Source organism: Dothidotthia symphoricarpi (genome assembly GCF_010015815.1).
Source record: "Dothidotthia symphoricarpi CBS 119687 unplaced genomic scaffold P153scaffold_7, whole genome shotgun sequence".
NCBI lineage: Eukaryota > Fungi > Ascomycota > Dothideomycetes > Pleosporales > Dothidotthiaceae > Dothidotthia > Dothidotthia symphoricarpi.
This window is the reverse complement of record NW_022985014.1, coordinates 45,210-72,406: the sequence shown is the minus strand read 5'-3', so window position 1 is coordinate 72,406 and position 27,197 is coordinate 45,210. Positions and strand designations below refer to the sequence as shown.

Genomic DNA, 27,197 nt, shown 5'->3' with positions numbered 1-27,197 from the left:
ACCTCAGTTTCCCGCTCTCGTCGCATGTTGTCAAGAAGGATGACATTATGCGGTGCTAAGTGCGGGGACACCCGCCCGGATCACCCCACCATCTTCAACAATCCTAATTTTTCCTGGTTCGGGAGAGATGCACCGATAGGAGAGCACTGGCCACGAACATTGATGCATCCCCTTAAAGCGTCTTGATGCCCTCCTCTTCACGATGTTCTTCCCCTCGTTTCTGATTTGCGCACATAAGTCTGCGATATGTGACATATATAACAGGACAAGTATGGGGTGCACGAGGCTGGTAGCTGTAAGTAGCAACGATCTTGAACAATCAAGAAGTGTGGTCACAACGATCGATGTAATGAACAGCGTTGGAGAAGAGTCGGCGGGTGTCGCATTCGTGCCACGACAATATATCACAGTCCGGAGGAAAAAGTAATGATGCCTCCATGGGCATAGAGGCAAGCACATCACCAGCCTTTATTCTAGCACAGACTACACCTCAGCGACTGTCCTGAAATCGCCTCAAGTCGTTACCCTCGGCAGGGTATCCACCAAGGCTCTTGGTGACATGTCCCATGTGAGTAGGCAGCGGTTCGCTACCGAAGCGCAGCCGTCGAACCGAATAACGGTAACTACGTGACTCGCTTACCCGATCTGAAATCTGGAAATAAGATCACCAAGAAATGCGGCTGCAATGATTCTCTATCCGTCTAGAAGCATACCTAATCTGGAGCTGGCACGGTATCAACACAAGAAGAACCAAATAGGTTCTAGAAGCGAACATAAAACATGCCACTTTCTCTCCAGCGTTCACACAAACATTGTACATGGAGCTACGGATGGTTTTGACTAAGAGAAGCTCGAAGAAGATACCTATGTTGTGTTTTGCGTGGTTTATCTATCTGGATCGATTAGTTCGCGGAAAAGTACCAAAACGCGTACCTCGTGTATAGTTTGCAAGTCGTTCTTTCGACACACTCCGGAATAACACAAAGGTATATATTCCTATGAAGTAAGCATTTGCTTTACAGGATTACTTGGGCATACTAAAAACCTCAAGTTGTTCGCATGCTGTTCTATTGCTTTAATACTTTCTTCCATGTCAAAGTATGAAGAAATAACGATAATGTCACGAACCTTACCCGGAGAAGTCTTGCTTGCATTGGTTTACGAGTATATACTGGGGTCCCCGAACTCAAAGAGTGTGAGTATCTCAAACATGGTCATAACTGGACTCGATGATAAGAGATATGTAGTTTTGACTTTGAATACAAAAAACCCATCTCAGCTGCGAGATCGCGCTTTCACAACATGGTTTAAGCCATTTTGCCAATCGACTTCGCCACGGATCTGACATCTTGAGGAAACGAAAGACGGCAGTATTTTCCAAGCGTCTAAGTGGAAGCGCGAAAGACTCAGTTGCAGAGCAGATTGCGTGCCATCCTGAAAATGCCTCGATATGAGACAAAATCTGCGTAAGCACGACTTAATTATGTCCGCAGAAAACTCCTCTCTCATATCCGCATACGCGAGCTTATCTCCGTGATAACTGACAAGATAGACGCCACCACGCGACGGGCCAATCAAAGGGTATGGATCTTGGCCGGAGTTAAGCGTGAAGATCTCTTGTGTCAGATTTGTTCTCTGCTTGCACATAGCTTGACTCATACCGTGCTGCATTGCGGTAATGATATGCAGGAACAATACCCCATTTACACAGGCTGAACCCCTAAAGTGGGTAGCGTGATTGGTAATAGATATCGTACTCAACAAAAAATAATTTAGTAGCGGTGACGTGCACCTACTCAAGTGTACTAGGCGTTGAGTCCGGCTAGCTTATCGCTTTGCAGCATGACGAAATCGATAGTTAGGGCCGTTGTCTCTTAGATTGGTTTCGGAGCCTTTTTCGAGAGAGAGTTGTCCTTCACCGTTGTTCGATACCGGGCTTTGCGCATTTCGAACCACTTTCTTCTGCCATCATTCGTTGAGTAATTGTCCCAATTACGTACTGCACTCATCTTCAACGACTTCGGCCTCTAGGCTCGTAATTCATAATGTTGTGGGGTTCCAGCCTCCAAAATGCGCGCGACCAGGACGACAGGCGGAATCCATGGCACAATGAGGCCGAGTATCTTCAAGACGGAAGAGAACGGGTAGAGCGAACAAGTGCGGATGAGAGCAGCGACAGCCCTGAAGATACTGGCAGGACGGGGACTTGGGGCGAATCCGACGCTGGCCGATTTGACTCTCGCACAGCAGCGGAAGATCTTCACGTACTACGAGAAGAACTTACAACACTGTCTAGGGCGCGATCACATACGGAGCATTCGGAACGACAAGACGGGCTTTTCGGGACGCTCAGCAGAAAGTCCACGCGTCATAGCCATGGTACGCGACGTCGGAGCTCGGTTGCACAAGCGCACAGCAACGACGCGACCGTTGCAGATGAAGAGAAGGAAGGTGAAGGCGGTGCGACTGCGGAAAACGAAGACGATTTTGAGCTTGGCGAGTTTATGAAAGAAGGCTACTTTGAGAAGAGGCAGGATGGCAAATCGGCAAAGAGAGTAGGTGTTGTGTACAAAGGGCTCACCGTGAAGGGTGCCGGATCAACAGCAACTTTCGCCAAAACAGTCCCCGACGCAATTATAGGCACATTCGGCCCCGATCTTTATCGCCTCATCACGCGTTTTATTCCCGCGTTGCGGTTCGGACGGCATCAACAAACTCGGACTCTCATCAACGACTTTTCCGGTCTGCTCAAAGACGGCGAGATGATGCTGGTTCTGGGACGGCCAGGATCAGGATGCTCAACCTTCCTGAAAGCCATATCGAATAGCCGGGAAAGCTATGCATCAGTGGAAGGAGATGTTTCATATGGCGGTATTCCGGCTGGGAAGCAGAAGAAGCAGTTTCGTGGCGAAGTCAATTACAACGAAGAAGACGATGTACACTTTGCGAATCTCAACGTCTGGCAGACCTTGTCTTTTGCGTTAACCAACAAGACCCGAAAGCACAAAAAAGGGGAAATACCGATTGTCCTTGACGCGTTGTTGAGGATGTTTGGCATTCAGCACACGAAGTACACCCCAGTCGGCGATGAATATGTTAGGGGTGTTAGTGGCGGAGAGAGAAAGCGTGTGTCGATCGCTGAAACACTTGCGTCCAAATCAACAGGTACGTTTCGAACGTTTTTGCGAACAGCGTAGTACTAAAAGTTCGACAGTTGTCTGCTGGGATAACAGTACACGAGGTCTCGATGCCTCTACTGCCCTTGACTACGCCAAGTCTCTTCGCATCATGACTGACATCAGTAACCGAACAACCTTTGTCACCCTGTATCAAGCAGGTGAGGGGATATACGAGGTGATGGACAAAGTCATGGTTATCGACCAAGGACGCTGCATTTACGAAGGCCCTGCGAAAGCGGCTAAGCAATACTTTCTCGATCTAGGATTCTATTGTCCTGACCGACAGACAACTGCAGACTTTCTGACCGCCGTAACCGATCCGACCGAGAGACAATTCCGCGAAGGCTTTGAAGACCGAGCCCCGAAGACACCCGAAGACCTGCAGAAGGCTTTCAGGGGATCGGAAGCTTACAAGACGGTTATCAGAAATATCAGCCAGTATGAGGATGAGCTAAAGAGGTCTGACTACAGTGACGCGAAAGATTTCAAAGGCGCCGTCCACGAGGGCAAGAGCAAGACGGTGTCGAAGAAGTCGCCGTTTACTGTCTCTTTTATTCGCCAAGTCCTGGCGTGCACAAAACGAGAATTTTGGCTGACGTGGGGTGACAAGACTACACTCTATACCAAGTTCTTCATCATCATCTCGAACGGTCTGATTGTGGGGTCTTTGTTTTATGGCCAGCCTCTCGACACATCGGGAGCCTTCACGAGAGGAGGTTCAGCATTCTTCTCCATTCTGTTCCTGGGTTGGCTCCAGCTCTCCGAGCTTATGAAGGCTGTTTCGGGTAGGGAGGTCGTCAAGAGACATAACGATTACGCATTCTATCGGCCAAGTGCTGTCAGCCTTGCGAGAGTGGTGCAAGATATCCCACTGCTTCTGGCGCAAGTGATACCCTTCTGTGAGTAATTCAAGCGTTTCTTGCATGAGATTTGGCTGACAAAGTCCTAGCGATAATCATGTACTTCATGACTGGCCTCGATCTAGACGCTGGGAAGTTCTTCATCTACTTCCTGTTCATCTATACAACCACATTCTGTATCACATCGCTTTATCGAATGTTTGCTTCGTTGTCTCCGACGATCGATGACGCGGTACGGTTCGCAGGCCTTGCGCTCAACATCCTCATCATCTTCACTGGCTATGTCATCCCGAAACCACAACTCCTCGGTAAGTACATTTGGTTTGGATGGCTTTTCCATGTAAACCCTGTTGCGTACTCATTCGAGGCGGTTCTTTCCAACGAGTTCTCGGGTCGTGTCATGGAATGCTCTCCTTCTCAGCTGGTTCCGCAGGGACCAAACGTTCAACCAGAGTACCAAGGCTGTAGCTTGACTGGTGGTCAGCCCAACACGGCAACTGTTGATGGAGCTGCCTATATCCAGACGTCTTTCGAGTACACAAGATCTCATTTGTGGCGAAACTGGGGTGTGGTCATCGCATTTGCGGTGTTGTATCTCCTTATCACGATTTTCGCGACAGAGGTGTTCTCATTCGCCAAGTCGGGAGGTGGAGCCTTAGTGTTCAAAAAGTCAAAGAACGGTAAGAAAGCCCTCAAGGAAGAGTCTACGGATGAAGAGAAGGTGATTGCTGGAGAAACGAGTGGAACCACGCCCGGAACTGGGTCTGGAAACACTGCCCAAGAGGACGAGGCTTTGTCGTCAATCTCAAGCAGCGACAGTGTCTTCACGTGGAAGGACGTTGAATACACTGTTCCCTACCAAGGCGGCGAGCGCAAACTTCTGAACAAAGTCAACGGTTACGCCAAGCCAGGTGTCATGATTGCATTGGTTGGCGCTTCGGGCGCTGGAAAGTCTACCCTTTTGAATACGCTTTCGCAGCGCCAAAACACCGGTGTGGTCTCTGGCGAGATGCTTGTTGATGGAAAAGACCTTGGAAAGGCGTTCCAGCGCGGTACAGGTTTCTGCGAGCAAATGGATCTGCACGACGGTACGGCGACTATAAGAGAAGCTTTCGAGTTTTCTGCGATCCTCCGGCAAGACAACAAGATCCCGCGGAAAGAGAAGCTTGAATACGTCGACAAAATCATCGATCTTCTGGAACTTCATGACGTCCAAGATGCGTTAGTGTCAAGCCTAGGCGTCGAGCAGAAGAAGCGCGTGACGATCGGCGTCGAACTTGCCGCAAAGCCGTCTCTACTCCTGTTCCTCGATGAGCCAACCAGCGGCCTGGACAGCAACTCCGCTTATTCCATCGTCACCTTCTTGAAGAAGCTAGCAGCAGCGGGTCAAGCTATTGTCTGCACCATACACCAACCGAGCAGTGTTCTTATTCAGCAGTTTGACATGATCCTTGCCCTCAATCCCGGTGGTAACACATTCTACTTCGGACCAGTTGGCGAAAATGGTAAGGATGTGATCAAATACTTTGGTGATCGAGGTGTTCAATGCCCACCTAGCAAGAACGTTGCCGAGTTCATTCTTGAGACGGCTGCCAAACCTGTGAAGCGCAAGGACGGAAGCCGAATTAACTGGAATGAGGAATGGCAGAAATCGGATGACAACAAAGCAATGCTTGAAGAGATCGACCGCCTGAAGAGCGAGCGTAGCCAGAAGGTCTCCGACGAGAACAGTACGGAAGAAGAGTTTGAGTTCGCTGCCCCTGTTTGGCTTCAGACTACTATGCTTACTAAACGAACATTTGTCCAGCATTGGCGAGACCCTTCTTACGTCTATGGTAAATTGTTCACCGCTGTCATCATCGGCATCTTCAACGGCTTCACGTTCTATCAACTCGGCAATAGTATTGGCGACATGCAAAACAGGATGTTCACTTCTTTCTTGATCATCCTGATTCCGCCCACAATCGTCAACGCTGTCGTTCCAAAGTTCTACCAGAACATGGCCCTATGGCAGGCCCGTGAACTTCCATCTAGGATCTACGGCTGGGTAGCATTCACCACCGCTCAGGTTGTCGCCGAGATTCCCAGTGCAATTGTAAGCTCAGTACTCTACTGGTGTCTATGGTACTTCCCAACCGGCCTCCCAACCGACAGCTCAACCGCTGGATACACGTTCCTCATGACCATGCTCTTCTGGTTGTTCATCAGTAGCTGGGGCCAGTGGATCTGCGCATTCGCGCCATCCTTTACCGTCATCAGCAACGTGTTGCCCTTCTTCTTCGTCATGTTCTCGTTGTTCAACGGCGTCGTCAGACCATACGCGACTCTCCCTGTCTTCTGGCGCTACTGGATGTACTACGTGTAAGTTTGTCTGTGAAAAGCCTTCAGAGACTGATACTAACCTCGAGTAGCAACCCTTCAACGTACTGGATTGGTGGTGTACTTGCTGCCACCTTACATGACATCCCTGTGGAATGCGCGTCCATCGAGACCGCTCAGTTTGACGCTCCGCCAGGCCAGACATGCTCAAGCTACGCCGGAGATTTCCTCTCGCAAGCTCCGGGGTACTTACTTAACCCCAACGACACCACCTCATGCATGTACTGCCCTTACTCGACCGGAGACGATTACTTGTCGTCGCTGAACATCAGGGCTAGTGAAAAGTGGAGGGATTTTGGTATCTTTTTGGCGTTTTGTATCAGTAACTGGGCGCTGGTATACTTCTTTGTCTGGAGCGTAAGGATCAAGGGGTGGAGCTTCGGGTTCGGCAAGCTCTTTGGAGCGTTCGCGAAGGTGGGTGGGAAGGTGAAGGGCAAGAGTCACGGGAAGAAGGACGGCGAAGCAAAGAGCGACGTGTAGATCCATAACAGGTGGTTGTTTAGACTCGCTGTTAAACATATCTTTTATTAATCATTCTTTTTTCCTTTTCCAACTTATCATACTCAAAGTTTGTCTGCTCAATCATTGGTAATATACAGGTGACAATTTAGTCTATCAGTTCAATGAAGTGAGATTTTGGACAACATTTTAAATTCTCCAAACACGTTCTGTGTCTATAGACTATGGTGATAACCAGGTTGTCTACAATGGCGGGGTATTGGCGAAAAGTGAACCCATAGCATCTTTAGGATAACGGTCTCCGTGTATCTCTGCCGCCTCAGTCGTCGATCTTATCAATTTCATCTCCTCAGGCGTGATTTTGATTTTCAATGCCCCAAGGTTCTCTTCCAGCCTCACTTCCTTGGTCGTGCCAGGAATGGGGATGACGTAGTCGCCCTGAGCCATTAACCAAGCCAACGTCAACTGCGACGGAGTTACACCCTTGGCCTTCGCCAAGTCCGTTATCTTCTCCACGAGTACCAAGTTCTTGGGGAAGTTCTCCTCGCTGAATCTTGGAGTGTGGCGTCTGTAATCATCTTCATCGAAATCGTCGCGAGACTTGTACGCGCCGCTTAGCATGCCGCGACCGAGAGGCGCGTAGGCAACAAAAGCGACGCCGAGCTCGATGCAGGCCTGGAATAGACCCACTTTCTCAGCATCGAGGGCAAAGGGCGAGTACTCGATCTGTACGGCGTCGATGTGAGTGACCTTGCAAGCACGGCGAAGAGTTTCAGTGCTGCACTCGCTGAGCCCGATGTAATTGATCTTACCATCACGCTTTAGCTCGGTCAAGGCTTGCACTGTCTTTTCAATCGGTGTCCTACCATCGAGGCGGTGGCAGTAGTAGAGGTCCACAGAGGGGACTCCAAGTCGTTTCAGCGAGGACTCGAGCGCTTGTTTCACATATTGCGGAGATGAGTCGATCACCAGGCCTTCAGCAGTGTATTTGAGGCCGAATTTGGTCGCCAGGAAGACGTCGGACCGCTTTTCGGGGTTTGCGGCGAACCATTTGCCCAAGACGTCTTCATTGTCGCCGTATACATCGGCTACAATCAATCAAAAGATGTCAGCGTATCCATTGATGTTGAAGTATAAAGACACGACCCTTACCAGTGTCCCAACTAGTTTCTCCCAGCTTGTATGCATGGGTCAAAAATGCCAGTCTTTCAGGATCCGATCGGGGCTTCCCATACCCAACGCTCAAGCCCATCAGTCCAAGACCAAGTGCCGTAATCTCGGGGCCGTTCTTGCCAAGTCTACGTGTAGGGAGATACATGACTATCAATCAATTGCTGCAAGACGAGTGTTGGTATTCTCGTTTGAAATCGACGAATACAGCAAAACTTAAACTGGTCAATTCTACGGACAACGATTCGACCGTGCAGGGTTTACAAACTATGAGCATGCTTCGTCCGGCGCCTATTGTCGTTTTGTTGAGTGCTGTGCCGTAAACCTACTGTGGACCTACACTAGCACCGGAATTTAAATGTCAGCTCGAAGTAATGCGACATGAGGGGTTCACTGTTCGGACTTTCAGGCAAGCGGTGCAGTGACATGTAATACTCCCCACAAGCTGAACTCAGTGTTGTTGTAAACCTATGCTAGTTGGTCCGTTGAAGTTAAGAGTTTCTTAGCTATGTTGCTTAATATATATCTACAGCTAGATCAAGCGAGGTCTGTATAACAGACAACACGCATTGGAGAACGCTCGATTGTGTCACTTCGCTTTGGAAAGTCCGAGTAATGGCGTGACACCAGGTCTATGACTTTTAAGTCCGAACATTGCAAGCGCTTAGCCAAATTCGGAATGTGCAATTCTGCATACTTGAGTCCTTACCATGGATCGAAACTTCGCGGAGTTTAATATAAACAAAACTTGGTATGGATTTAGGAGACTATGTCGGGAATGTTGGCCGGATGCAAACCAAAGTACAGTTTGCAATCGAGAAGTGCTGAAGTAGTCGCGTTTAGACCTACGTGCAAGCAGGAGTTTTATTCCTCGAGATGCTAGAGACTCTAATTTGAATTGGCTTTGCCTTTTTCGTCTTTGCGCTGCTGGCGCAGTACGCAGTTATACCTCTCCTCCTCTAGTAACATCTTGCACCTATATTCCTCTGTTGCAATAGTGCGTTGCCGAGACGCGAGGTCTTTCTGTTGCTTAACTAGTTCCTTACAATCATTATCAGCGGGGTTATGCCAATTAATTGCAAGTGCAACTTCCCAGTATATAACACCCTTCAGCTTCGCTACTTATCGCGATATATATAGCTGCGGAGAAGAGCCAGCGCGAAGACAGGCACATGTTAGACACTATTCAATTCATTGCCCAACATGCCTGAATCAGAGCTGTTCCCCGTCATCTGCACTGCAGATATCCCCACCTCCGTAAGTAGCGTCCTTTCCGATCGGCTCGACTTCCTCTCAAAGCAAAGGCAAAGTTGTTGATGCAAAATAAACGAAAGGCTGTGGAAACGTTCCTAAAGGATGCCTACACTGGCAGCGAGCAGCTGGTCCCAGGCACACCTTCGAGCCTCGTGATCCTTACCATTACCAACACCAGCAACAAAGGTAGCGACCCTCTCTCCTCTAGCGCATCGCAACCACCATTGCAGCCCTTCACCTCACCATTCTTTGGTCAGTCTGTCGAAGACGCTGCTCAGCACCCGGTTTTTCATACCGCCAGTTTCTTCGCTGTCCTGGACGAGCGCTCCGCCCGTGACAGCACCGCGCTGCTAGCGGCTCGCGACCCGAATGGCAGCGTCCGCACGGTTCGTGTTACTTTTTCAGAAGTCCAGAGGACGCTCATCTCGCTCGGTATTGGTTCCATCGGATTCGCCGAGATTCAGAGCATCGCCGCCGCCCAGAGCAATGAGGGGGTCTACGGGGCGCCTGTTCCTGGGCAGGGCCCGCAGAAGGGCGGTCCGGCTCCTCGAAAGAGGTTGGGGGCGTGATTTAACGAGGGTGTACTTAGTGACAAAGATAGTATACCAAGGATTGTATAGAAAATTGCTTTTATTTTCTATATAATGTTTCTTCTAATGCACTACCTTCTACTACTTAGATGTCTTTAATAATTATCATAAGACAGGTATGCTCGATTAATCGCTTTATGCTGATGTAGGCGGCAAGTGTAGCGGGAGGCCGATAGCGGCGCGCTTCTCGACGTGACCCCTCAGCATGCGTATCATCTTCGCCGCCACATTTGTGCATGCATTGCCCAAGGCTGCTGAAGACCTCAGACAAGTCCCTGTCCCGGGACAGCATGTCGACGTTACACACCTGTATCCGACTCCGCATTGTGCAGAGCTCGTGCATTCTGCGCCACAGTTTATGCCAGCCTCATCAATACATGTGTTTATACCTTCGGTTGTTCGTTCGCAGATGCAGCTGTTGGAGTTTCCACCGCCGCAAGCGACCCCCGCTGAGCAGCCTACATCGGAAGGGGTGTTGCAGCCAGGAGCGTAATCTACGGGAGTAGGGGCAACGGTTACGGTAGCAATCGAGGTGGTGGTTGTAGTGACCGTGGTGGTGAGGACGTGAGCGACCGTTGTAGTAGTGGTTGCTTGAGCTTGGGCAGTAAGAGTGGCTGTCTTTGTGGACTAAAGCGAGATTTAGGACATCGATATAGCGGTGGACGGAAGGAGCATCTTACGGTAATAGTGGGCGTAGAGATGATGCAGGAGCAGGCCGTTGCAACGATGTTTGAAGCAAGAAGTTGCAGAGCGACAAGTTCTGGACACGGCTGCGCAGATGTGGTCGTCTTGACGGTCTGCGTTGACGAAGTAGTTGTCTTAGCAGCACGCTTGGCCTTGGCGGCTGCGGCAGTCACAGTAACCGTAGTAAGCTCAGTTGCTACTGAAGTCTGAGTAGTTGTCGTATCGGTTGTAGCCGTTCTGTTTATAGTCAGCCAATTGATTCTGAAATTCAAAGACGAGGTATAGAGCAACTTACACTGTAGCTGTGGAAGTGATTGTGGTTGTGGTTGATGTGCTCGAAATAGCTGTTTGGGTCTGCGGGGGAAACTTTGACAAACAAAAGCTCGAAACGGGTTTGATGGTTGAATAAGAGGCGATCTGTTTGTAGGGGACGCTGGAGCAAGCTGGACTTTTAACAGCTAGCACGCTTTCGCAAGCAGCTAGCAACAGGAGTGCGTAGCGGTACATCGTAATATTGGATGAGATAGTATAAAGATAGATAGAATAGAAAGACAGTTATGTGGAAGAACCTATTCTTTTAAATGCAATGGCTATAACCCATAACTATGCTAGAGTAGACGTTATTGCCGGAGTACACATGTCCCGAGACATTTCAGCCAGCCTCAATCTTGTGGCGCGACTAGTGTTTATGATGCCAAGGCGATCTATAGGACTACACTGACTCGCCTGAGGTACAGTGTAAAAGGCCGTGATCAAGGTCGCTACTTTGAGGAAGTCATACGACCACAGTATTGCATCTGTGAGAGCCAAAACCAGAGTAGAAGACTATAAGAAGGTTGCTAGACTTCAAGATCTTGAGACGTTTTCGCATAATCAAGTTGATCTTCTGTGTTCCTCGCGTCTCTGCACCACACTATTTTCAACTTTCAACCTCGTGCAAGGGTGCCCTGTACGATTCTCAAAGCAAACAAGTTACGGGCTAAAATCGTCCCAAAGTGACAAGCTTCCATGGCTGCAGAAAACGGAACCTTGGCTTCGCAGGTGGCAAAGCTTAAGCTGGTTAGACTTTAGAAGCTAGTGCAGGTTAGTGCATTTCTACTCACTCAAACTCAATTCTAGACCGTAAAAATCATTGCCCGAAAGGCTAGATGCTGATCATCTGGAAGCACGCCTGATTTGGAGTTTTCTGTAGGTCTAGGCGCTGGCATGTAATGATCAAGAAACTCAGCCCTTAAAACTTTGTCATGAACGTTCACATAGAGCTGTCCTTGCGGTGACTAAAGCGTGTGTAGAGTCGTCCAAAGATGCAGCTCACCATGAAAGATGCAAAAGAAGTACCCTTGCGCAGGGACAGCAAGTCTTAACTAAAAGATAAAGTTGAAGAACTAGACAACGGAGTCTGATATAGACCTGAGCAGGGCCTCACTACTCAGCTTGTGTTTTTCTCGAACAAGCCCGGAGAACTCGGCTGTGGGTAGCACACGAGCCGTGTGGCGAACCATTGAGCCGAGTACAAAAGGGCCGAAGTTCAGCTAGTCAATTTATGGCGAGGCGCTTCGACACCAGCGCCGTCACCCACGAGCAGGGTCGAGGAGACCCGACAGGATGAACGAATATATTTGGGAAACTATCATATCGACTCCCGTGGAGAGTGGTCGCGTGTGATGAATGTTCTGCTCGCGAGCCAAACACCCAGGCTCACCCGATTGTATACAAGGGTTTGGGTGAAGTTCAGTTTATCCGAAGAGGAGGCGGCGCAGGTACAAATTATTCAGCAACAAGAGCAGCGTCTCAGGACATTTATAAAGCACTTCGAGCGCAGTGCTCCGTTGTCTGCTTTCTAAACCTGGGGCTGAGATACGTAAACGTGCAAAGTGCTTTAAAAAAGCACTAACAAATCGATGGTTTTGTACTTGGGCATTGATTTCCTACCTAGTCTAGGTGATCACGTTACTGAGACGTGATGTGGAATTGAATTTGCGAAGCTGCCTCCTTAACACACAAATACACCGAAAAACTGGTACATGGATCCTGCTGGAACAGATGTGGTGTGATAACTGACTGGCTAACTACAAACTCTTTTCGTCACATGAACACCTAGGTTTTCTTGTTTCGACTGGATTTCTGTTCAGGGGCTGAACAAAACAAAGAACATACTGTAAGACGATTTCCCCGCCAGATGTCACCAACATATTGAGAAGCCGGAATGATTGCGATAAAGCTGGTGACGATATGTTCTGTGGGTCCCGTTTGGACCGTAACAAGGTCTGTAATGTGTCTCGATTATAACATTCGTTTTTGACATACCGTTCGTTTCAAAGCCGGTAACTGTTGATCCTGCTCATCGACTCCAGAATCTCCAGAATTTCCTGCATCCTACCGTCGACTCACTCTCAGGCCACGATACGTTCATCCCTAACAAACTCTCGATAGCCTGTTTTCCCTCCGCTTGCATAAACTTCTCGTAATCAATATCCATACTGCCATTCTCATTCGACAAGTTACGCAAACTCGACGTGCACAGGACTCCAACACCTTCTCCAGCAAGCGTTGTAGTGAACAGCTCTATCCCTTCATGCATCGGTATTCGGTCGAGAGCTACAAATTTCTGGGAAACTGATCCCGGCGACTCTAGAGAATTTGACTCATCAATGGTAGTGTTAGTTCTCAGCCTGGGCATGATAATGGCACAACCTCCACCGCCAGCACCTGCAAGCTTTGCCCATCCGAATTCAAGCTGATCGACTAATTCGCAGACTCGATCTAGCTTGGGATGGCCTATTCTCTAAGGCGGCAGTAACGCATTCCCCAATAAGCAACCCCGAGATTGGTTTGAAGCCGACCGCAAGACCTTTACTAATGATTTGAATATCCGGAACCACTTCTTCCCTCTGCCATGCATGTAGATACCCAGTCCGGCCTATGCCGTACATGACCTTATCGAAGATAAGAAAGATGCTATACTTATCGCATACAGCTCTTATAGCCTGGAGGTATCCGGGTACTGCAGGCACGCAGCCGAGCGCCTATTCGTGTAGTGAGACTCCCACTTACGGCACCAACTACAGGCTCTAATATGAGTGCTGCAACTTTATCGGCACCTAGCTGGATGACCATTTTAACTAGCTCCTTTTTGTGCTGTTCAACATACTGCTTATCCGTTTTACTATTAAGACGATTCCGCTAGAGATTACATGGGGGTATGAAGCAATGGCCGAAGTAATACAGCAATTCCGCGCACGTCAACACAACCCTGATCTCCGGCGGCTGCAGCAGAAGAAGCCGAGAAACATGCTAAGCATTGCGTCTGAGGTAGCTGCATATGTCAACTCGCCAGAAACACTCAAGACGATGCGCTGTACGCTTTTTCCCATACTCTGCCAACGGCTGCGAGCCGAGGTTCGCGCTACACACAACCTTGCGACTGCCGGCAAGAGGAAAGCCGAGCCGGACTGGCTGGTTGATCTCGAGTCCTGTCTGCGCTTTGCTCTGCTCGCCGAGTGACGGTCAAGGGCCAGGTGCAGGGCCGGTTCGACGCAGAGGAGCTGACGCGGGCGGTGAAAGAAGTAGTGAAGCAGCAAAGCCTGCCGGAGGACGCGCTGCTTCAGGATGCGCCTGAAGCAGTGTGCAAAGTGTAAGCTAGGTGTGGACTGAGCAAAATACGGGTTGACTGCTACAGCTTTGTGTGCGCGACGAGCAAGGAGACGAGTGAGACCGTCTGCCTTACGAGCTACAAGACTCCGCACGGCGCTAGCGACCTGCTCAACAGCGTGACGATATGGGAGGCCTGCTGGGCGACCTTAGCAGTGTCCTCCTTCTTTAACCCGATCGCGGTTAGCAGATGTAGCGAGGAGTTTGTAGACGAGGCGACAGGCGCAAACTACCTAGTGCGGGAGGTGTAGAACCAGGCGCAGCTGGCGTGGGGCCCAGAACCGCTAGAGGGCTGGGTCAAGTGCGTAGTCTCAATTAGGATAGGGGTGCCGTCGCTCAAGGCGTTTAAGGACGATTTCAAAGCCCGGAAATCCACTAACAAAGAACTCCATGTGGCCCGATTCCTTAACCACGAAGATTCTCAGCCGCTCGCCTTATATCTAGAGAAGGCGAGCTAGGCAGGGGGCACTATTAAAACTTTAGGCAGTTCGTTACGGGACTACTGTAGTTCCGGACACTGCATCTCAGTACACATCGCTTAAAGGTGCTTAACACACAAGATCCTTAATAAGCTTACTATTATATTTAAATTGTTATGAACTAATGTTGCTTGATCTAGTTTACGAGAAATTTCAAATCCTCATTCCTACGCAGCATAGGCAAAAACCGCAAAAACTATGGCACTTCCTTTTAAGGTGCTGATCGTGGGTGGAGGGGTCGCAGGGCTGACCCTGGCAATAATGCTCGAGTTGTATGGATTTGAATACGAATTGCTTGAGAAGCATCCAGACGTCGCCCCCAAACTGGGAGCAGGAGTGGGTTTAACTCCCAACGGGGCACGCATACTAGACCAGATCGGTGTTTGGGATTCTATGTGCGAGTATGCGTCTCCCGTGAATGCCGGCCTCGCGCTTTCTCCAAAGGGACAAACCGTCATCTTCAATCCGCACATGGGAGAGTGGCTGGAGAAGCTGTATGTAACAGTTGCCCGTCGCTATGTCTTTACTCATACTAGAAGCAATCTGCTAATCTTTTTTGCCATAACCAATAGCTTTGGTTACAAAATCCACTTCCTGTCGCGTCACGACTGTCTCCGTATTCTATTTGACAAGATCAAGCAGAAATCCAACATCCACCTACAGAAAGAAGTCACCAGGATCAGTCTCGGCCAACTTGGAGAAAAGGCACGAGTAGAGACCAAAGACGGCTCAGTATACACTGCAGATCTAGTCATTGGTGCAGACGGTGTTAGGAGTAGCGTGAGGAGTGAGGTTTGGCGTATTGCCGATATGGAGAAGCCCGGCTATATCCCCGAACGGGACAAGACGGGTAAGCAGATCGAGACCTGTCACATTGGTCTTGGAAATATCTTAACCACTTCATCTAGGCATTGTGTCCCTGTACACGGCTGTGATTGGCATTGCCCACGACCCAGGGCTGGCCCGAGGCGGATCTGCGCGAGTGTACAACCATCTACGGTCCTACTTTTTCCAGGAGGGCATCGAAGGCTCCGGGGAGTTCTACTGGTGGCTATGTGCCAAGAACGAGAAGCCGATCAAGGGCATCGTGCCCAAGCTCTCCCCTGACACGAAGCAAGCTCTATTGGACAAGTACGCAGACGATCAGATAGGTCACGGTCTGACTCTGGGAGGGCTGTACAAGAAATCCGCCTATTCGGCCGTTATCCCATTGCAGGAATTCGTTCTGGAAAAGTGCTTCTACAAGAACATTCTCCTCATCGGGGACACCTTCCGGAAGCTGCACCCCGTAGCTGGCCAAGGAGCGAACTCGGCTGTGGAGGAGAGCGCTCTGGTGGCGGACATGTTATGGAAACTCCGAGAAAACGTCGCTCTACACGATGCAGTCCGTGTCGACCAAGCATTGACCGAGTTCCAGAAGCAGAGGTTTGTGAGGACGACAGCGTTGCGAGAGGACGCCAATCTGGTGCAGCGGATGGAGTCCCTGGACAACCCAATCATGAGATTCTTGGCCCTGCACGTCATCCCTCAACTTCCGTTCGTGGTGGCTTTCTTACCTCAGCTGGCTTCCTCCTTCACGCCAGCTCGCTGCATGGAACATCTACCGCCGCCCAAGGCAGGAATGTGCCCATTTTCAGAAGATATGCAGGTGAAGCCGAATCCACGGTCCCCCTTGGCCACAATTTCGTGGATAGGCCTCTTGATGCTCGCTGCGTGCTTTCCATTGTCGGCTCACAGGTTCCTCCCAGCTTCGACCAGCAGCCTTCTCGGATTCTCCGAAGTATTCCAGCTGTACATTTCTGTGATGGCAGTATCGATTAGCGGACTTTGGGTTGTCGAGTCTTATAAGGCGTCGTTGCTAGTGTCACCAATGAGCAGGTACTTGCTATTCTACCTGTTTTGATTTATTTAACTGGCTGACTTTACTCTAGCTCTCTTCCATGGATTCTTGCCTCCAACTACTGGGGGTGGGAGAAGACTTTACCGGTCTATCTGTGTTTACACGTATTATCAAGCCAACACGCCGTACATTACTACACTCCACAATTTATGACAAACCTCGGGGCAGCAAAAGCTCTACTACCGTGCCTGATAATGGCCTACAGTATCCCAAGTATTCTTACTGCCCTGGAAAGCACCGACAAGAGCCTGTTCGACTGGTGGCCCGTCGCCCACTGTACCTTTCCGGTATTGGTATACGTGAGCAGCAAATTTCCCCGGGGAATGAAGGCCATCCCGCAAGGCGTGGAAGTTGTCTTCAGCAGCGTCGACCTTCCCTACCAGCGACGGCTCTTTACCGCCATTGCCGTCGTTTCCAGCGCTGTGCACGTCACCCTGATTTGGAGCCACGGCGCCGCTCTCCTTAACGAAGGCGTCGTTAGCCTGCTTTCGTTACCACTTGCGAGGACGCTTGCGTCTTTGACTGCCCTTACTGTTGCGTGGGGCATGTACATGTCATGGGAGCTGCGGCGGATATTCGCTACGGAGGTCACTCTGGTCAAGGCCTGGGCAGTCATACTCGTGAGCACAGTGCTTCTCGGGCCCGTAGCATCGCTGGCGGGTACCACCTGTTGGTCTAAGGTTGTGTTGGAAAAGGCGACATCGGTTCAGCCATTGATACAGCAAACTAAAGAGAAGTCTTACGCCTGAGACCCTAAAATCTCAAGTGATGTGATCCGTTCCAATTTGGTTCACATATGCAACGCAATCTTCGAAACGGGATCATAGCTAGGAGAACACAAGACTGGTGAGAAGATGTCAAGACGCAGGCCTGGGGGGTTGAAGAACCATTTTAGATTTAGTTATGCGTGTACTAGAATCACTCCTTTGTTTCAAAGCCAGTTGTAGTCACCATGGTGGGACAGTGCTAGGCCACTTTGATCTGCCGTCAGGCTATTGATAACGTCGAGCTGCATTCTCACCGATTCTTCCGGAGACATCAGCCCAGTGAGATCCGGATTCACCTTCTGAAAAACCTGTAGCGCCATTTCTAAGACCTCTGGCGTCGGGGCCATATCTCGAGCTACAAATCGCATGTGGTCAGCCTCGACGGAATCATCAAGAGATAAGCGTGCGGGGAGCTGCTTACTTCCGTCCGTGTCGACCCATCCCGGGCTGAGGGCCAGAGTTTTGATCCCTTCTCCCTTGAGCTCGGCAGCGTACTTTGATATGACAAGGTTCATGGCAGCTTTGGTAACGGTGTATCCGATGGTGACGGTAACGCCGCACTTGCGGGTAAACTCGGCGTCGCCCGAGGGAGAAGTGATGTAGATGATCTTCTTCAGTTCGCCGCTGCGGATCAGGGGAAGAAAACAATTGATGGAGTTTATAGCCCCAAGAAGGTTGACGTTCATCTACTGCCCATATTAGTACAGTCAGACATATCACTAAAAGGAGAAGAAGAAGAAGAAGAAGAAGAAGAAGAGTCGGCGTGGCGGGCGTCGTAGGGCGAAAAGGAGGCGTACACAGGCATCAATCTCATTCTTGAGCTCCTTCTCCTTCCCAAGGCTACGCAGCTCGCACCGGTCAGCCATGCCTTATCTCAGCTTTTCTAAGAGCAGGATTGCACTCACAATGCCGAGGTTGGGTAAAACCTTAAGTCAAGTCCAGGGTGGCATGCGTTGCTGATGAACACGTCTAGCTTATTCCCAGTCAGCTCTCCCACCTTGGCAGCCGCCTCAGAGAGACCTTGGGCATCGGTGACGTCGGCCTGGATTATATGAAGATTTCTTCTGCCAGAATCGAGTTCGATGAGCTCCGCGCTTGGCTGATTGCGGATAAGGGCGAAAACTTGGTTGCTCCCATCTGCAGACTAATATAGCATAACGGTGTCAGATAGAGATTACCCCTGAGAAGCAGTTGAAAAATGCAAAATAGTGTGGACTACGCACCAGCTGTTTGGCATATTCAAACTAAAGAAGAGGACTTGTCAGTACTTGGGTTTCATGGTACGTTAAAATCAATCAAACGTACTCCAATGCCACGGGAGGCGCCTGTGATAGCCCACGATGACATAGTTTGGACTTGGGGGGCGCGAGAGCGAGAAATCAAGGGGAAATAGTAAGTACAGTGATAACGTTCGCTATTCCAGTAGGATGAGAAGCTGGGATATTTGATTATATCGTAGTTGTCACATGATACTTTGTGTGATAGATAGTCTTTCATCTGATTGGTCAACAAGCAATAACCAAGGCAAGGCGATCCGACCCGAACTTGAACGGTCTCAATTACTTGTTAAATCCTCTGTTCCTAGAGTTCTATCACTATACCCCTCATAGGCAATATGGCATTAGCTAACAGCTCTATCCAGGCATTCGCCAACGTCGCTCTCCTCTTCGCCGTGCAAATACTGATACCCGCGGGTTTGATCGTCGTGACCCCCAAATACTCATGGCTGCGATATTTCGGGATGGCGTGTATCGGCTTCTCTGCCTATCTGATATTCCAGCTGGCGCCGACCCTTTCCAACAGTATCTTCCATAATAGCTTCTTGGCCTGCGAAGGAATCCTCGTGGTTGCGCACTGTGCAAACCTGCTGCTCATCCTCCAGGATGGCGGCATCACCTGGAGCGACCTACGACGCCACGGCGAGGAGGCGGGGGCAAAGTTCCATCCTTCGTCCGATGACACACCTTTCGTGCGCAAGCTGGTGCGCGCAGCTCGCCTGGTCATTAGTCTCCGGGGCGTGGACACGGTGTGGGAGACCAAGAATATCCCGCCGCACCCCTCCTCGCTCGGCCGCGGCGGCGGCAGCCGCGCGAGGTTCCTGATCCGCCAGGGGTCCATCTTGGCCTGGCAGTACCTGTTCCTCGACGTCATGCTCGAGGTCACCATGCACGAGCCCCCCGAGAACATGGACAAGTTCTACCGCCCCGGGATGGAGTACGAGTATTTGAATTTGACGGGAGAGCAATGGTTCATCAGGGCGTTTACGCCCTTTGTTTCCTGGTTCGTGGTCAGTCGCTTGCTCCTCGACTCGACTTGGCGCGCCCTCTCCATCCTGTCTGTGGCATCAGGCCTGGGCAGTCCTCAAAGCTGGCGGCCGCTTTTTGGGAGCATGTGGGACGCGTACACGCTGCGTAAATTCTGGGGGTAAGTCCAAAAGGGTACGCCCAAGTACGGACTCGGTCACAACGAGACTAACCGATACTCCATTGTAGCAATTTCTGGCATCAAATACTGCGCTGGCCATTTACTTCCAACACGAACTTTCTGACCCGTCAGATCCTGAAACTACCGGTTCCCTCCCTCTTGGAGCGCTATACCAACAACTTCCTCGTGTTCCTTTTGTCTGGCATCCTGCACGCTGTTTCGGCCAACATCATGCGTCTATCGGCAGTGGAGTCTGGCGCGATCCCCTACTTCTCCTCCTTCGCTCTGGGTATGATGCTCGAGGATGGAGTGCAGGCCTTTTACAACAAACTTCACGCTACCAAGTCGGATAAAGCAAGGAAAATTGCCATCTGGGAGAAGGTGTTAGGGTTTAGCTGGGTAGTGTTCTGGATGTCCCTGACTTCTCCTTGGTACATGTTCCCATCGCGCCGTATCGTCGCAGGTGAAGCGGCGTGGGTCCTGCCATTCAACCTGACTAGGGAAATTGGTATGCCTATGATGTGGGGACTGTTGGGAGCCTCTGGGCTATTCGTGAAATGGGTATTTGCGACTTCCTTGTAGTCATGCACACCATGTGTCTGGATACCCGAAGTCTAATTGGTTGTTAATCTGATATAGTTTAGTTCAGTATCTCAACAACTATAATTTCGAGTATAGATCGCTTCTGCTTAGAGCTCTAGAGAGGATAAAATTTGCGCGGCTGCACGCTTATCCATTCCTTCCCTATCGACACCGTCAGCATGCACAGTCATCTTTAACTGGTCTAGTAGACAGGGGGCCGAGCTCCTGCGAGCCTTGGGGCCGAGTACACATTCAGCTCCCTCATATGGGGGAGATACGGTAGTGAGATTTTAGCCTCATGCGGGATCCCTGCCACTTTCCGTCGTATGTATGTGAAAAGAGGCTGTACTTAGTGTCAGCATGAGCTGTGCGTCAAGGTGTACAGGCCGAGACTTCAAGGTACGGTTCCCGACCGTTAGCCACCATCTTTACTATTCTTCCTGTCCGCTATTAACAGTAAAGATCCAATGGCTACCGAGACTCGCAGCCAAGATGGGTGCTGGTCTTGCAGGCTCCGGAAGAAGAAGTGTGACGAAAGGCGACCAATATGTACGGATTGCATATGCCTGGGCCTCGATTGCCACGGGTTTGGTACAAGGCCCGCCTGGATGGACCGTGGTGCTCGACAAAAGGCACAAACGGCGAAGATGAAGCAGAAGGTGGCACAGCTGACTAAGAATCGACGGAACAAACAGGTGCGAGCCCAAGTCGATTGGGCAGCTAAGCAACCGCCAGATTCCCACACAGAAGGTTCCAACAGCCGAATCGACGTTCCTGATACTTCAAACGGCATGCTCATAGACCATGAATCCAGCTCTCTCACACAGACCTTCGGCGACACGTCCCAAGACGAGTTTGCAAGGAGTCGGCTCGCAGAAGCTCTTGAAGAAGATGTTCAAATCACAAATGTCGCAGATCCTCTTGTTTCATCGGATGATTCCGGCTCACAAACAATGTTCGATGATATGACGTTCTTATCCGGATATCATGCTCCTCTCGAGGAGATGGACTTTCTTTCTGAGCAGAACTTTGACCTACTAGAGCTCGAGCCCATCCTGACAGGGAACGTGCACATGGCACAAGGTACGGCTGGGCTGGGCGTTGCGGATGACCTTTGCGGCGGCTACCTGTTGCCCGAGAGTCAAACCAGCACAGCCTACCCACCGCACGGGACTTCTGCAAGCATGCTTCCCATCACCGATATAGAGGACGCGATGTTGCTAGCCTACTGCATGGAAAATGTCTTCAACTGGCAGTTCCCTTTCTGCTCGACACCCGTGAGCGGCCTTAGCCAAGGGTGCTTCATATGGCTCATGTCCAAGTCACGACCCTTTTATCTGGCATCTCTCGCATTGAGCAGCTCGCACAAGAGCCATCAAAGAGCGGTAGAAGAGCCTTGCTCGAAACTACGGTACGAAGACCACGCCGGAAGATACGATGTGGCAATGGAAGAGTTTAATCGCAATCTGAGAGCGCCCAAAGCTGCCGATGATATATCGATGCTGGCCTGCACCGTTTCATTCATCTCCTCCAGTGTAGGTCGCTCGAGAACTACCCATCATTGTACCACAGTACTGACACACCGTCGACAGCTCCTCCACGGCGACAAAGTCGACTGGACCTCCCACCTGAGAGCGGGCACGTCGCTGATTGCCCCCTGGATCGCCCAGGCATGGCCCGAGACAATCTCGGGGTCTCACAGATCTCCCGAGGAGTCCTCGAGAGATTTCTTCATTAGTTCAATAATACGTATCGACGTTTTATCAGCCATCAACCAAGATAGTGCTCCAGGACTTTCCCACAACTACAAGGAGTTGTTCAAATCCACCTCCCAGAAATTCTTTCTTGAAGCAGTTTGCGGCTGTAACAACTGGGTCTTCGAAGCACTTCTCGACGTTTATTTACTGCGGGACTGGAAGAGAAAAACGAGGGCAGCAGGCCTCCTGAGCCTGTGGGAACTGACATCCAAAGCAAATACAATCCAGGTAGATCTTGAGAAGAGAATGGCCAGCAATATGATACTCTTGAGTAAAAGCAAAGAGGATCTTAAACAGCAGAAAGACAGACCCCTGCAGTCTGGTCAGTGTCATTACGATATATACGTTGTCAACCATACCTTTGCCTGCGCCGTGTCCGTTCTCCTGGAGGTCATTGTGTCGGGTGCGCATCCGCGATTGCCAGAGGTTAAACAGAAAGCTGGGCGCGCTCTCGAAGCCCTGGCAGATATAAAAGACGCGAGGCTCCTCGAGGTAATAGGCTGGCCGCTCTTCGTCGTGGGGTGCGTCGTCGAAGAGGAGTGGCACGGCTTCTTCCGACAGCTGCTTTCATCCCAGATGAGAAACTCTGTTAGACACTGTGGTCTCCTCGATTTACTGGAGGAATGCTGGAAATCAAGAGTGTCTGGCGAGGTAAAGGACGACACTTTCGACTTCTCTCATCTACGGGTTCACAAGTCGCGAAATGTTCTCATCGTGTGATGGAGAATTCCGGCCACAGGTAATAAGATTAGAAAGAAAGCCATTTCCTGCGCGACTGATATGTTGATATACGATAAAGATCATGTAGATAGCTACGAGTCAAAAACAGCTGGGCTAGACATGGTGTGATCGAAAATACGGCACATAATGGCCTGATATACCGTATTTTCTCGTGAAGAAGACGCAACAATAAATTAGCTTCCGCAGTCTCAAATCCAAAACGATGATTGGCTTTAAATTGGACCGTTTCCCCGCTTATCTCTAATTGGCTTTAACCCTCAGTATTACGGGGCGCACTAGCGTAGTGGTGCGCCCACTTTTCGGGAAAATACAGTAATAATGCCTTGGCTGTATGTCTTTCGATTCGCTTATTCTTTGACTTTATGTATTGAGTTTATGTGTGTTTGTATGTGTAGGAGCTGGTACAGTCATCCGTATTGTCCAGGTACTCCGTACAATCTGCACCTTTCGGCCGAGACTGACGGGAAAATCCTCGACCAAGTCCGTCTGATGTTCCGAAGCCTCTCAAGCTGACAACTGCAGTAAGAGCACATGTGTCAAGAAAGGCCTAGTGTGGCCTGATCTAGAGAAAGCAAGACCGGGGTAAGGACAGCACTTCAACAACACGCGAGATGTGGCCTCTGCGGGTCGTATGCACTAAGAAGCCGGGGTAGCCTGTAGGGTAAGCGCATGCGAGGGGAAGGGATTCGTTTCGCCTTGCCTTGCGGGTGGGTTGTATTCGTGTGAGTCGTATCGAACCACTTCTACGGAATACTATTGTTTGATGGGTAACTCCGTGAGAGAGAAGTGAGATGTCGATGTTGCATCAATGCTATCCGACACTGACCTATGCGAGAGCTCAGTATCTTTCCAGTAGCTCCAAGTAATGGGCAAAGAGCAGTTCCGAGCTCGGACCGGGTGTCTCACGTGTCGGGACAGGCATATCAAATGCGACGAAGCATTGCCCAAGTATGTTTTGCATCGTGACAGGTCACAGCAGCACCAGGACCGTTCAGCTTGCTGATTACACTTCTAGGTGTAAAAACTGCTGCAAATCCAACCGGCTCTGTGAGAGAGGGATCCGTCTGAATTTCATCGACACTCAGACATCCACGTCGCAGCCTCTCACAGATCTACCCCCAGGCACCCAGCTGAAGTTCCATGACGAGTCGCGAGCCATCGCGTCGGGGTACGCTGTTGGCCCGCAGAAGGAGAAACATGTTCATACCTCGCACACGGAGCCTACACCGCAGACAGAGCTACCCCAAGCGGTCTTATCGAAAGATGGCCCACATGCAATACCGCCCATGAAGATCGCGTCTTCTGCAGAGCAGGCCGCGCTCGTTTCAGCACAGTGCAGCCCCTTGCCCTCATTGCGGCTTATCACCGACCATGATGAGGGTTTGCTGATGGAGATATTCCTCGGGAAGGTGGCCCCTTGGATGGACTGCCTGGTCGCGAGCAAACCCGTGGGTAGAACAAACAGATCATTCCCCCTTTCCGCTGACTGACCAGATAATAGTTCACAAATATCGCGCCCTTTTACGCTCTGAGCCATCCAGCACTTTACAGTATGGTAATGGCTTGCGGGGAGAGATATTTGATGCCTACCGAGGAATCCCTTTACTATAGAAAGGCATGCCAGGGACTTCAGCTCGAGACAGCCAAGCCCAATGATGACCATCTCCTGTGTGTGACCATTTCAGCTTTGCTACATGCATATGAAATTATGGGTGACGGGGCCAACGAAGGCCACTCGGATCGCACGCCAGCTTTGATTGGAAAAGCCGACCTCAGCGGCGGAAATTCAGGTCTGGCTGGGGCCTGCTTTTGGTCATATAATCTCAATTCTGTCCTAGATAGTCTCGTTCGCGAGTCGAGGCTGACGTGCGATGCCGATAGAATGAAGATGGTACTGAACACGGACCAAGGTACAGGTACTAACAACGGTATATTTTACTGCGACGAAGACCGATGGGCTTACCGGATGGTGTCCATATGTGCCAAGGTTGCCGCACTTCACACAGAGGTGGCCCAGGGCACATATAACCATTCATGTCACCGTCTCCACCAGGACTGTGAGCAGTACAAGGGTTGGTGCGACGAGTGGGCCAGTAATGTACCGAGATCGATGATGCCCCTGTGCTACATCCCACCCCCAGATCAAAATTCGTCATTACCAACTACAACCCACTTCCCTCAGGTCTTGTTCGTCGGGTCCTCGTCGACGGTCGCGCGCCTGCTTTACCACGTGTCGTGCTTGCTGCTTGCCAGGATCCAAGTAACCGGAAGCTCAGACGAGGCGCAAGAAGCCCAGCGCAGACAGACAAGGCACGCTATGGATATATGCGGGATTGCTTCGCAGAGTGAAGATAAGTACGGGACCCTATTCCTTGACGAAAGCGCATGAACTGGTTTTTCCATTCTTCTTCTCCTTTTTGTGGATCGGGAACGCTAATAACCAGTTTGCATGAAACAGAGACTTTGGCTACGTGGCTATCAGCTGTCTTTCCGTTGCTGTTCGTTATCTTGAGAAACCTGAAGTCAAGGAAGAAGCTCGTCGAATTCTGGATAGAGTTACTCAAAACACACCTTGGGGGTCGGGGAAGTTTCAATCCGATATTGATTTGAAATCTCGGAAATAGAAAGAATTAAACGTCCCATGCGTCTTGTTCAAGTGTCTGACCCTCGGTTCTGGATGACTCTAACCTCCTTTCGCGCCACCACCCCTGAAAACATCTGCCCATGCTTCATCTTGCCTTGTTTCGTCCCCACATAGCGAATGACACGGTTAGCCCTGATACTGCCGCCAGGTAAATGCCTAGAATCGCATTCACGAGGAAAATGCGCCCGCCCGACTCGCGGTCACTCGTGTCTAGTGACATGATGCTCCAGGGAACCGAGGCCGTCCAGACGGCGATGCCAAATATCCAGAGAAAGACGCCTGCCGATGCTTCATACGCCGCCAACGCAAAACAGACGATTTGCAGAACGCCCAGAACCGTCAGGCCAGCCTTCAAATAGTCGCCCAGGAACACGGCCAGCGACTTCACGCCGGCCTTTTGGTCATCAGGGCGATCCTATCAGGGGAAACGCAAGCGTTAGATACAACCTACAGTGAGAGGGATTAAGGGCGGGCGTGGCTGGAGTGAACATGCATGCATGCATGCATCAAACACTTACCTGGGAGGCATAAATCAAGTCAAGGTACACGAGCCAGCAGAATATGGCCCCAAAGAGACTGGCCGGTAGCAGACCCGCATCGCCGCTGTCATTTCTCACGGCCACCCATGGAGGGAGTACGCACAGCGCCATGGTCAGACCCAGGACTACCTGCGGGGCCCAGATGACCCGCTTGCACAGAGGATATATGAAGGAGAGCCCCCATATGGGGACCATGGTTAGCGTGACGTCTGCGCCGAGTAGCCGATACGCGACGCCCAGCGAGGCGGAGAGACCGAGAATGAAGACCGAAACTGCCTCGGTGAGGGTGACCATGCCCGAGGGAAGAGGGCGATTCTTGGTGCGCGCCACCTTTGCGTCCATGTCGCGGTCGCAGATATCACTAGCACATGGTCAATCCTTACTGCTCTGTTGTCGCGAATGGTGCTGACTGTCGGGGAACTCACTTCCACAGACAGAAGACGCAGTGGGTCATCTGATAAGTGGCAAAGATGCCGATGAATACATGTCGCACCAAATCAAACGCCAGCTGCTGCTGGATCGCATAGAAGAAAAGCGCGAGCCCTGTGGAGTTTGACAAATCGCAACATCTCTGGTCAGAAAAGGCAAAGGGAGAAGAAGATATCGATGAAGAGACGTACATCCAATGCTTGCCGTCGATAATCCCTCGAGTGTATGGAGGCGGAACAATTGCCAAACTCCCCGAACCAGGTCGTGATTCGAGTGGATAGAGCCCGAGGCACTTTCTTTCTCTACTTGTAGTGCCATTTCTGTCGTGTAAACGGGTAGAATTTGAGAATCTGTGATGATTACAAAGCCAATATCAAGAGATACTGAATGTAATCTTCTGACAGTCTTTTTGTGCCTATTATAGGAGCAGGAGACTCGGTCACAACCGCTATAGTAAGAACATTTCCACTGTGCTGGATTCGGAATCCCGACCCAGTTCACACTTTAACTCGTTTCGGACTGCCTTGTACGCTCTTGTTTGTTCCTACGGGCCCCCGTTCACGTGCAGGTCGTCTCGATGGTGAGGATGATGCTTCACTAACCACCCGCCCCTGTTCGTGTGGGCGCAGTGGTTGAGTACTGTAGGATAGATGCGAGAATAGAGAGTGCGTTGAATACTGTGTATCTACATGCTGCTGCCTGTAGATGA

The 27,197-nt window shown here is 50.5% G+C and overlaps 11 protein-coding genes across 11 annotated transcripts; 7 read left to right on the top strand and 4 right to left on the bottom strand.

Moving 5' to 3' along the window:
* The first annotated feature begins 1,731 nt into the window (after nt 1–1,731).
* On the top strand, nt 1,732–6,904 carry P153DRAFT_336486 (uncharacterized protein). The gene is made up of 4 exons (XM_033665702.1): nt 1,732–3,165; nt 3,215–4,078; nt 4,129–6,400; nt 6,451–6,904. Exons 1-4 carry the CDS (start codon nt 2,046–2,048, stop codon nt 6,896–6,898), a joined length of 4,704 nt encoding a protein of 1,567 aa, XP_033525081.1. The 5' UTR covers nt 1,732–2,045; the 3' UTR covers nt 6,899–6,904.
* Nucleotides 6,905–7,120: 216 nt separating this feature from the next.
* On the bottom strand, nt 7,121–8,195 carry P153DRAFT_374584 (aldo/keto reductase-like protein; the record flags this gene model as incomplete). Its single annotated transcript, XM_033669527.1, has 2 exons — nt 7,121–7,965; nt 8,030–8,195. The coding sequence occupies 2 exons, from the start codon at nt 8,193–8,195 to the stop codon at nt 7,121–7,123; spliced, it is 1,011 nt and encodes a 336-aa protein (XP_033525080.1).
* A 1,043-nt stretch (nt 8,196–9,238) lies between these two features.
* P153DRAFT_430045 (uncharacterized protein) lies at nt 9,239–9,870 on the top strand (the record flags this gene model as incomplete). Its single annotated transcript, XM_033672817.1, has 2 exons — nt 9,239–9,304; nt 9,403–9,870. Exons 1-2 carry the CDS (start codon nt 9,251–9,253, stop codon nt 9,868–9,870), a joined length of 522 nt encoding a protein of 173 aa, XP_033525079.1. The 5' UTR covers nt 9,239–9,250.
* A 118-nt stretch (nt 9,871–9,988) lies between these two features.
* P153DRAFT_421769 (uncharacterized protein) lies at nt 9,989–11,082 on the bottom strand (the record flags this gene model as incomplete). Its single annotated transcript, XM_033672332.1, has 3 exons — nt 9,989–10,518; nt 10,572–10,812; nt 10,871–11,082. 3 exons carry the CDS (start codon nt 11,080–11,082, stop codon nt 10,027–10,029), a joined length of 945 nt encoding a protein of 314 aa, XP_033525078.1. The 3' UTR covers nt 9,989–10,026.
* A 3,821-nt stretch (nt 11,083–14,903) lies between these two features.
* On the top strand, nt 14,904–16,608 carry P153DRAFT_416897 (FAD/NAD(P)-binding domain-containing protein; the record flags this gene model as incomplete). Its single annotated transcript, XM_033672154.1, has 3 exons — nt 14,904–15,199; nt 15,278–15,555; nt 15,614–16,608. 3 exons carry the CDS (start codon nt 14,904–14,906, stop codon nt 16,606–16,608), a joined length of 1,569 nt encoding a protein of 522 aa, XP_033525077.1.
* A 26-nt stretch (nt 16,609–16,634) lies between these two features.
* P153DRAFT_203334 (uncharacterized protein) lies at nt 16,635–17,445 on the top strand. The gene has a single exon (XM_033662510.1). It carries the CDS (start codon nt 16,755–16,757, stop codon nt 17,352–17,354), a length of 600 nt encoding a protein of 199 aa, XP_033525076.1. The 5' UTR covers nt 16,635–16,754; the 3' UTR covers nt 17,355–17,445.
* Nucleotides 17,446–17,502: 57 nt separating this feature from the next.
* Nucleotides 17,503–18,787, bottom strand: P153DRAFT_365368 (NAD(P)-binding protein). Its single transcript, XM_033667813.1, has 6 exons — nt 18,678–18,787; nt 18,596–18,616; nt 18,278–18,516; nt 18,170–18,212; nt 17,794–18,058; nt 17,503–17,727 (listed from the first exon to the last, which is right to left on the bottom strand). The coding sequence occupies exons 1-6, from the start codon at nt 18,717–18,719 to the stop codon at nt 17,537–17,539; spliced, it is 801 nt and encodes a 266-aa protein (XP_033525075.1). The 5' UTR covers nt 18,720–18,787; the 3' UTR covers nt 17,503–17,536.
* Nucleotides 18,788–18,926: 139 nt separating this feature from the next.
* Nucleotides 18,927–20,502, top strand: P153DRAFT_365365 (uncharacterized protein). The gene is made up of 2 exons (XM_033667812.1): nt 18,927–19,796; nt 19,865–20,502. The coding sequence occupies exons 1-2, from the start codon at nt 18,988–18,990 to the stop codon at nt 20,376–20,378; spliced, it is 1,323 nt and encodes a 440-aa protein (XP_033525074.1). The 5' UTR covers nt 18,927–18,987; the 3' UTR covers nt 20,379–20,502.
* A 272-nt stretch (nt 20,503–20,774) lies between these two features.
* Nucleotides 20,775–23,088, top strand: P153DRAFT_395126 (uncharacterized protein). Its single transcript, XM_033671377.1, has 2 exons — nt 20,775–21,913; nt 21,971–23,088. Exons 1-2 carry the CDS (start codon nt 20,846–20,848, stop codon nt 22,853–22,855), a joined length of 1,953 nt encoding a protein of 650 aa, XP_033525073.1. The 5' UTR covers nt 20,775–20,845; the 3' UTR covers nt 22,856–23,088.
* Nucleotides 23,089–23,741: 653 nt separating this feature from the next.
* Nucleotides 23,742–25,265, top strand: P153DRAFT_355543 (uncharacterized protein; the record flags this gene model as incomplete). Its single annotated transcript, XM_033666576.1, has 3 exons — nt 23,742–23,824; nt 23,892–24,324; nt 24,378–25,265. 3 exons carry the CDS (start codon nt 23,742–23,744, stop codon nt 25,263–25,265), a joined length of 1,404 nt encoding a protein of 467 aa, XP_033525072.1.
* A 340-nt stretch (nt 25,266–25,605) lies between these two features.
* On the bottom strand, nt 25,606–26,422 carry P153DRAFT_287450 (uncharacterized protein; the record flags this gene model as incomplete). The annotated part of the gene is made up of 2 exons (XM_033663533.1): nt 25,606–25,935; nt 26,039–26,422. Coding segments are annotated over 2 exons (714 nt in total), but the record flags the coding sequence as incomplete, so codon positions are not given.
* Nucleotides 26,423–27,197: the final 775 nt, after the last annotated feature.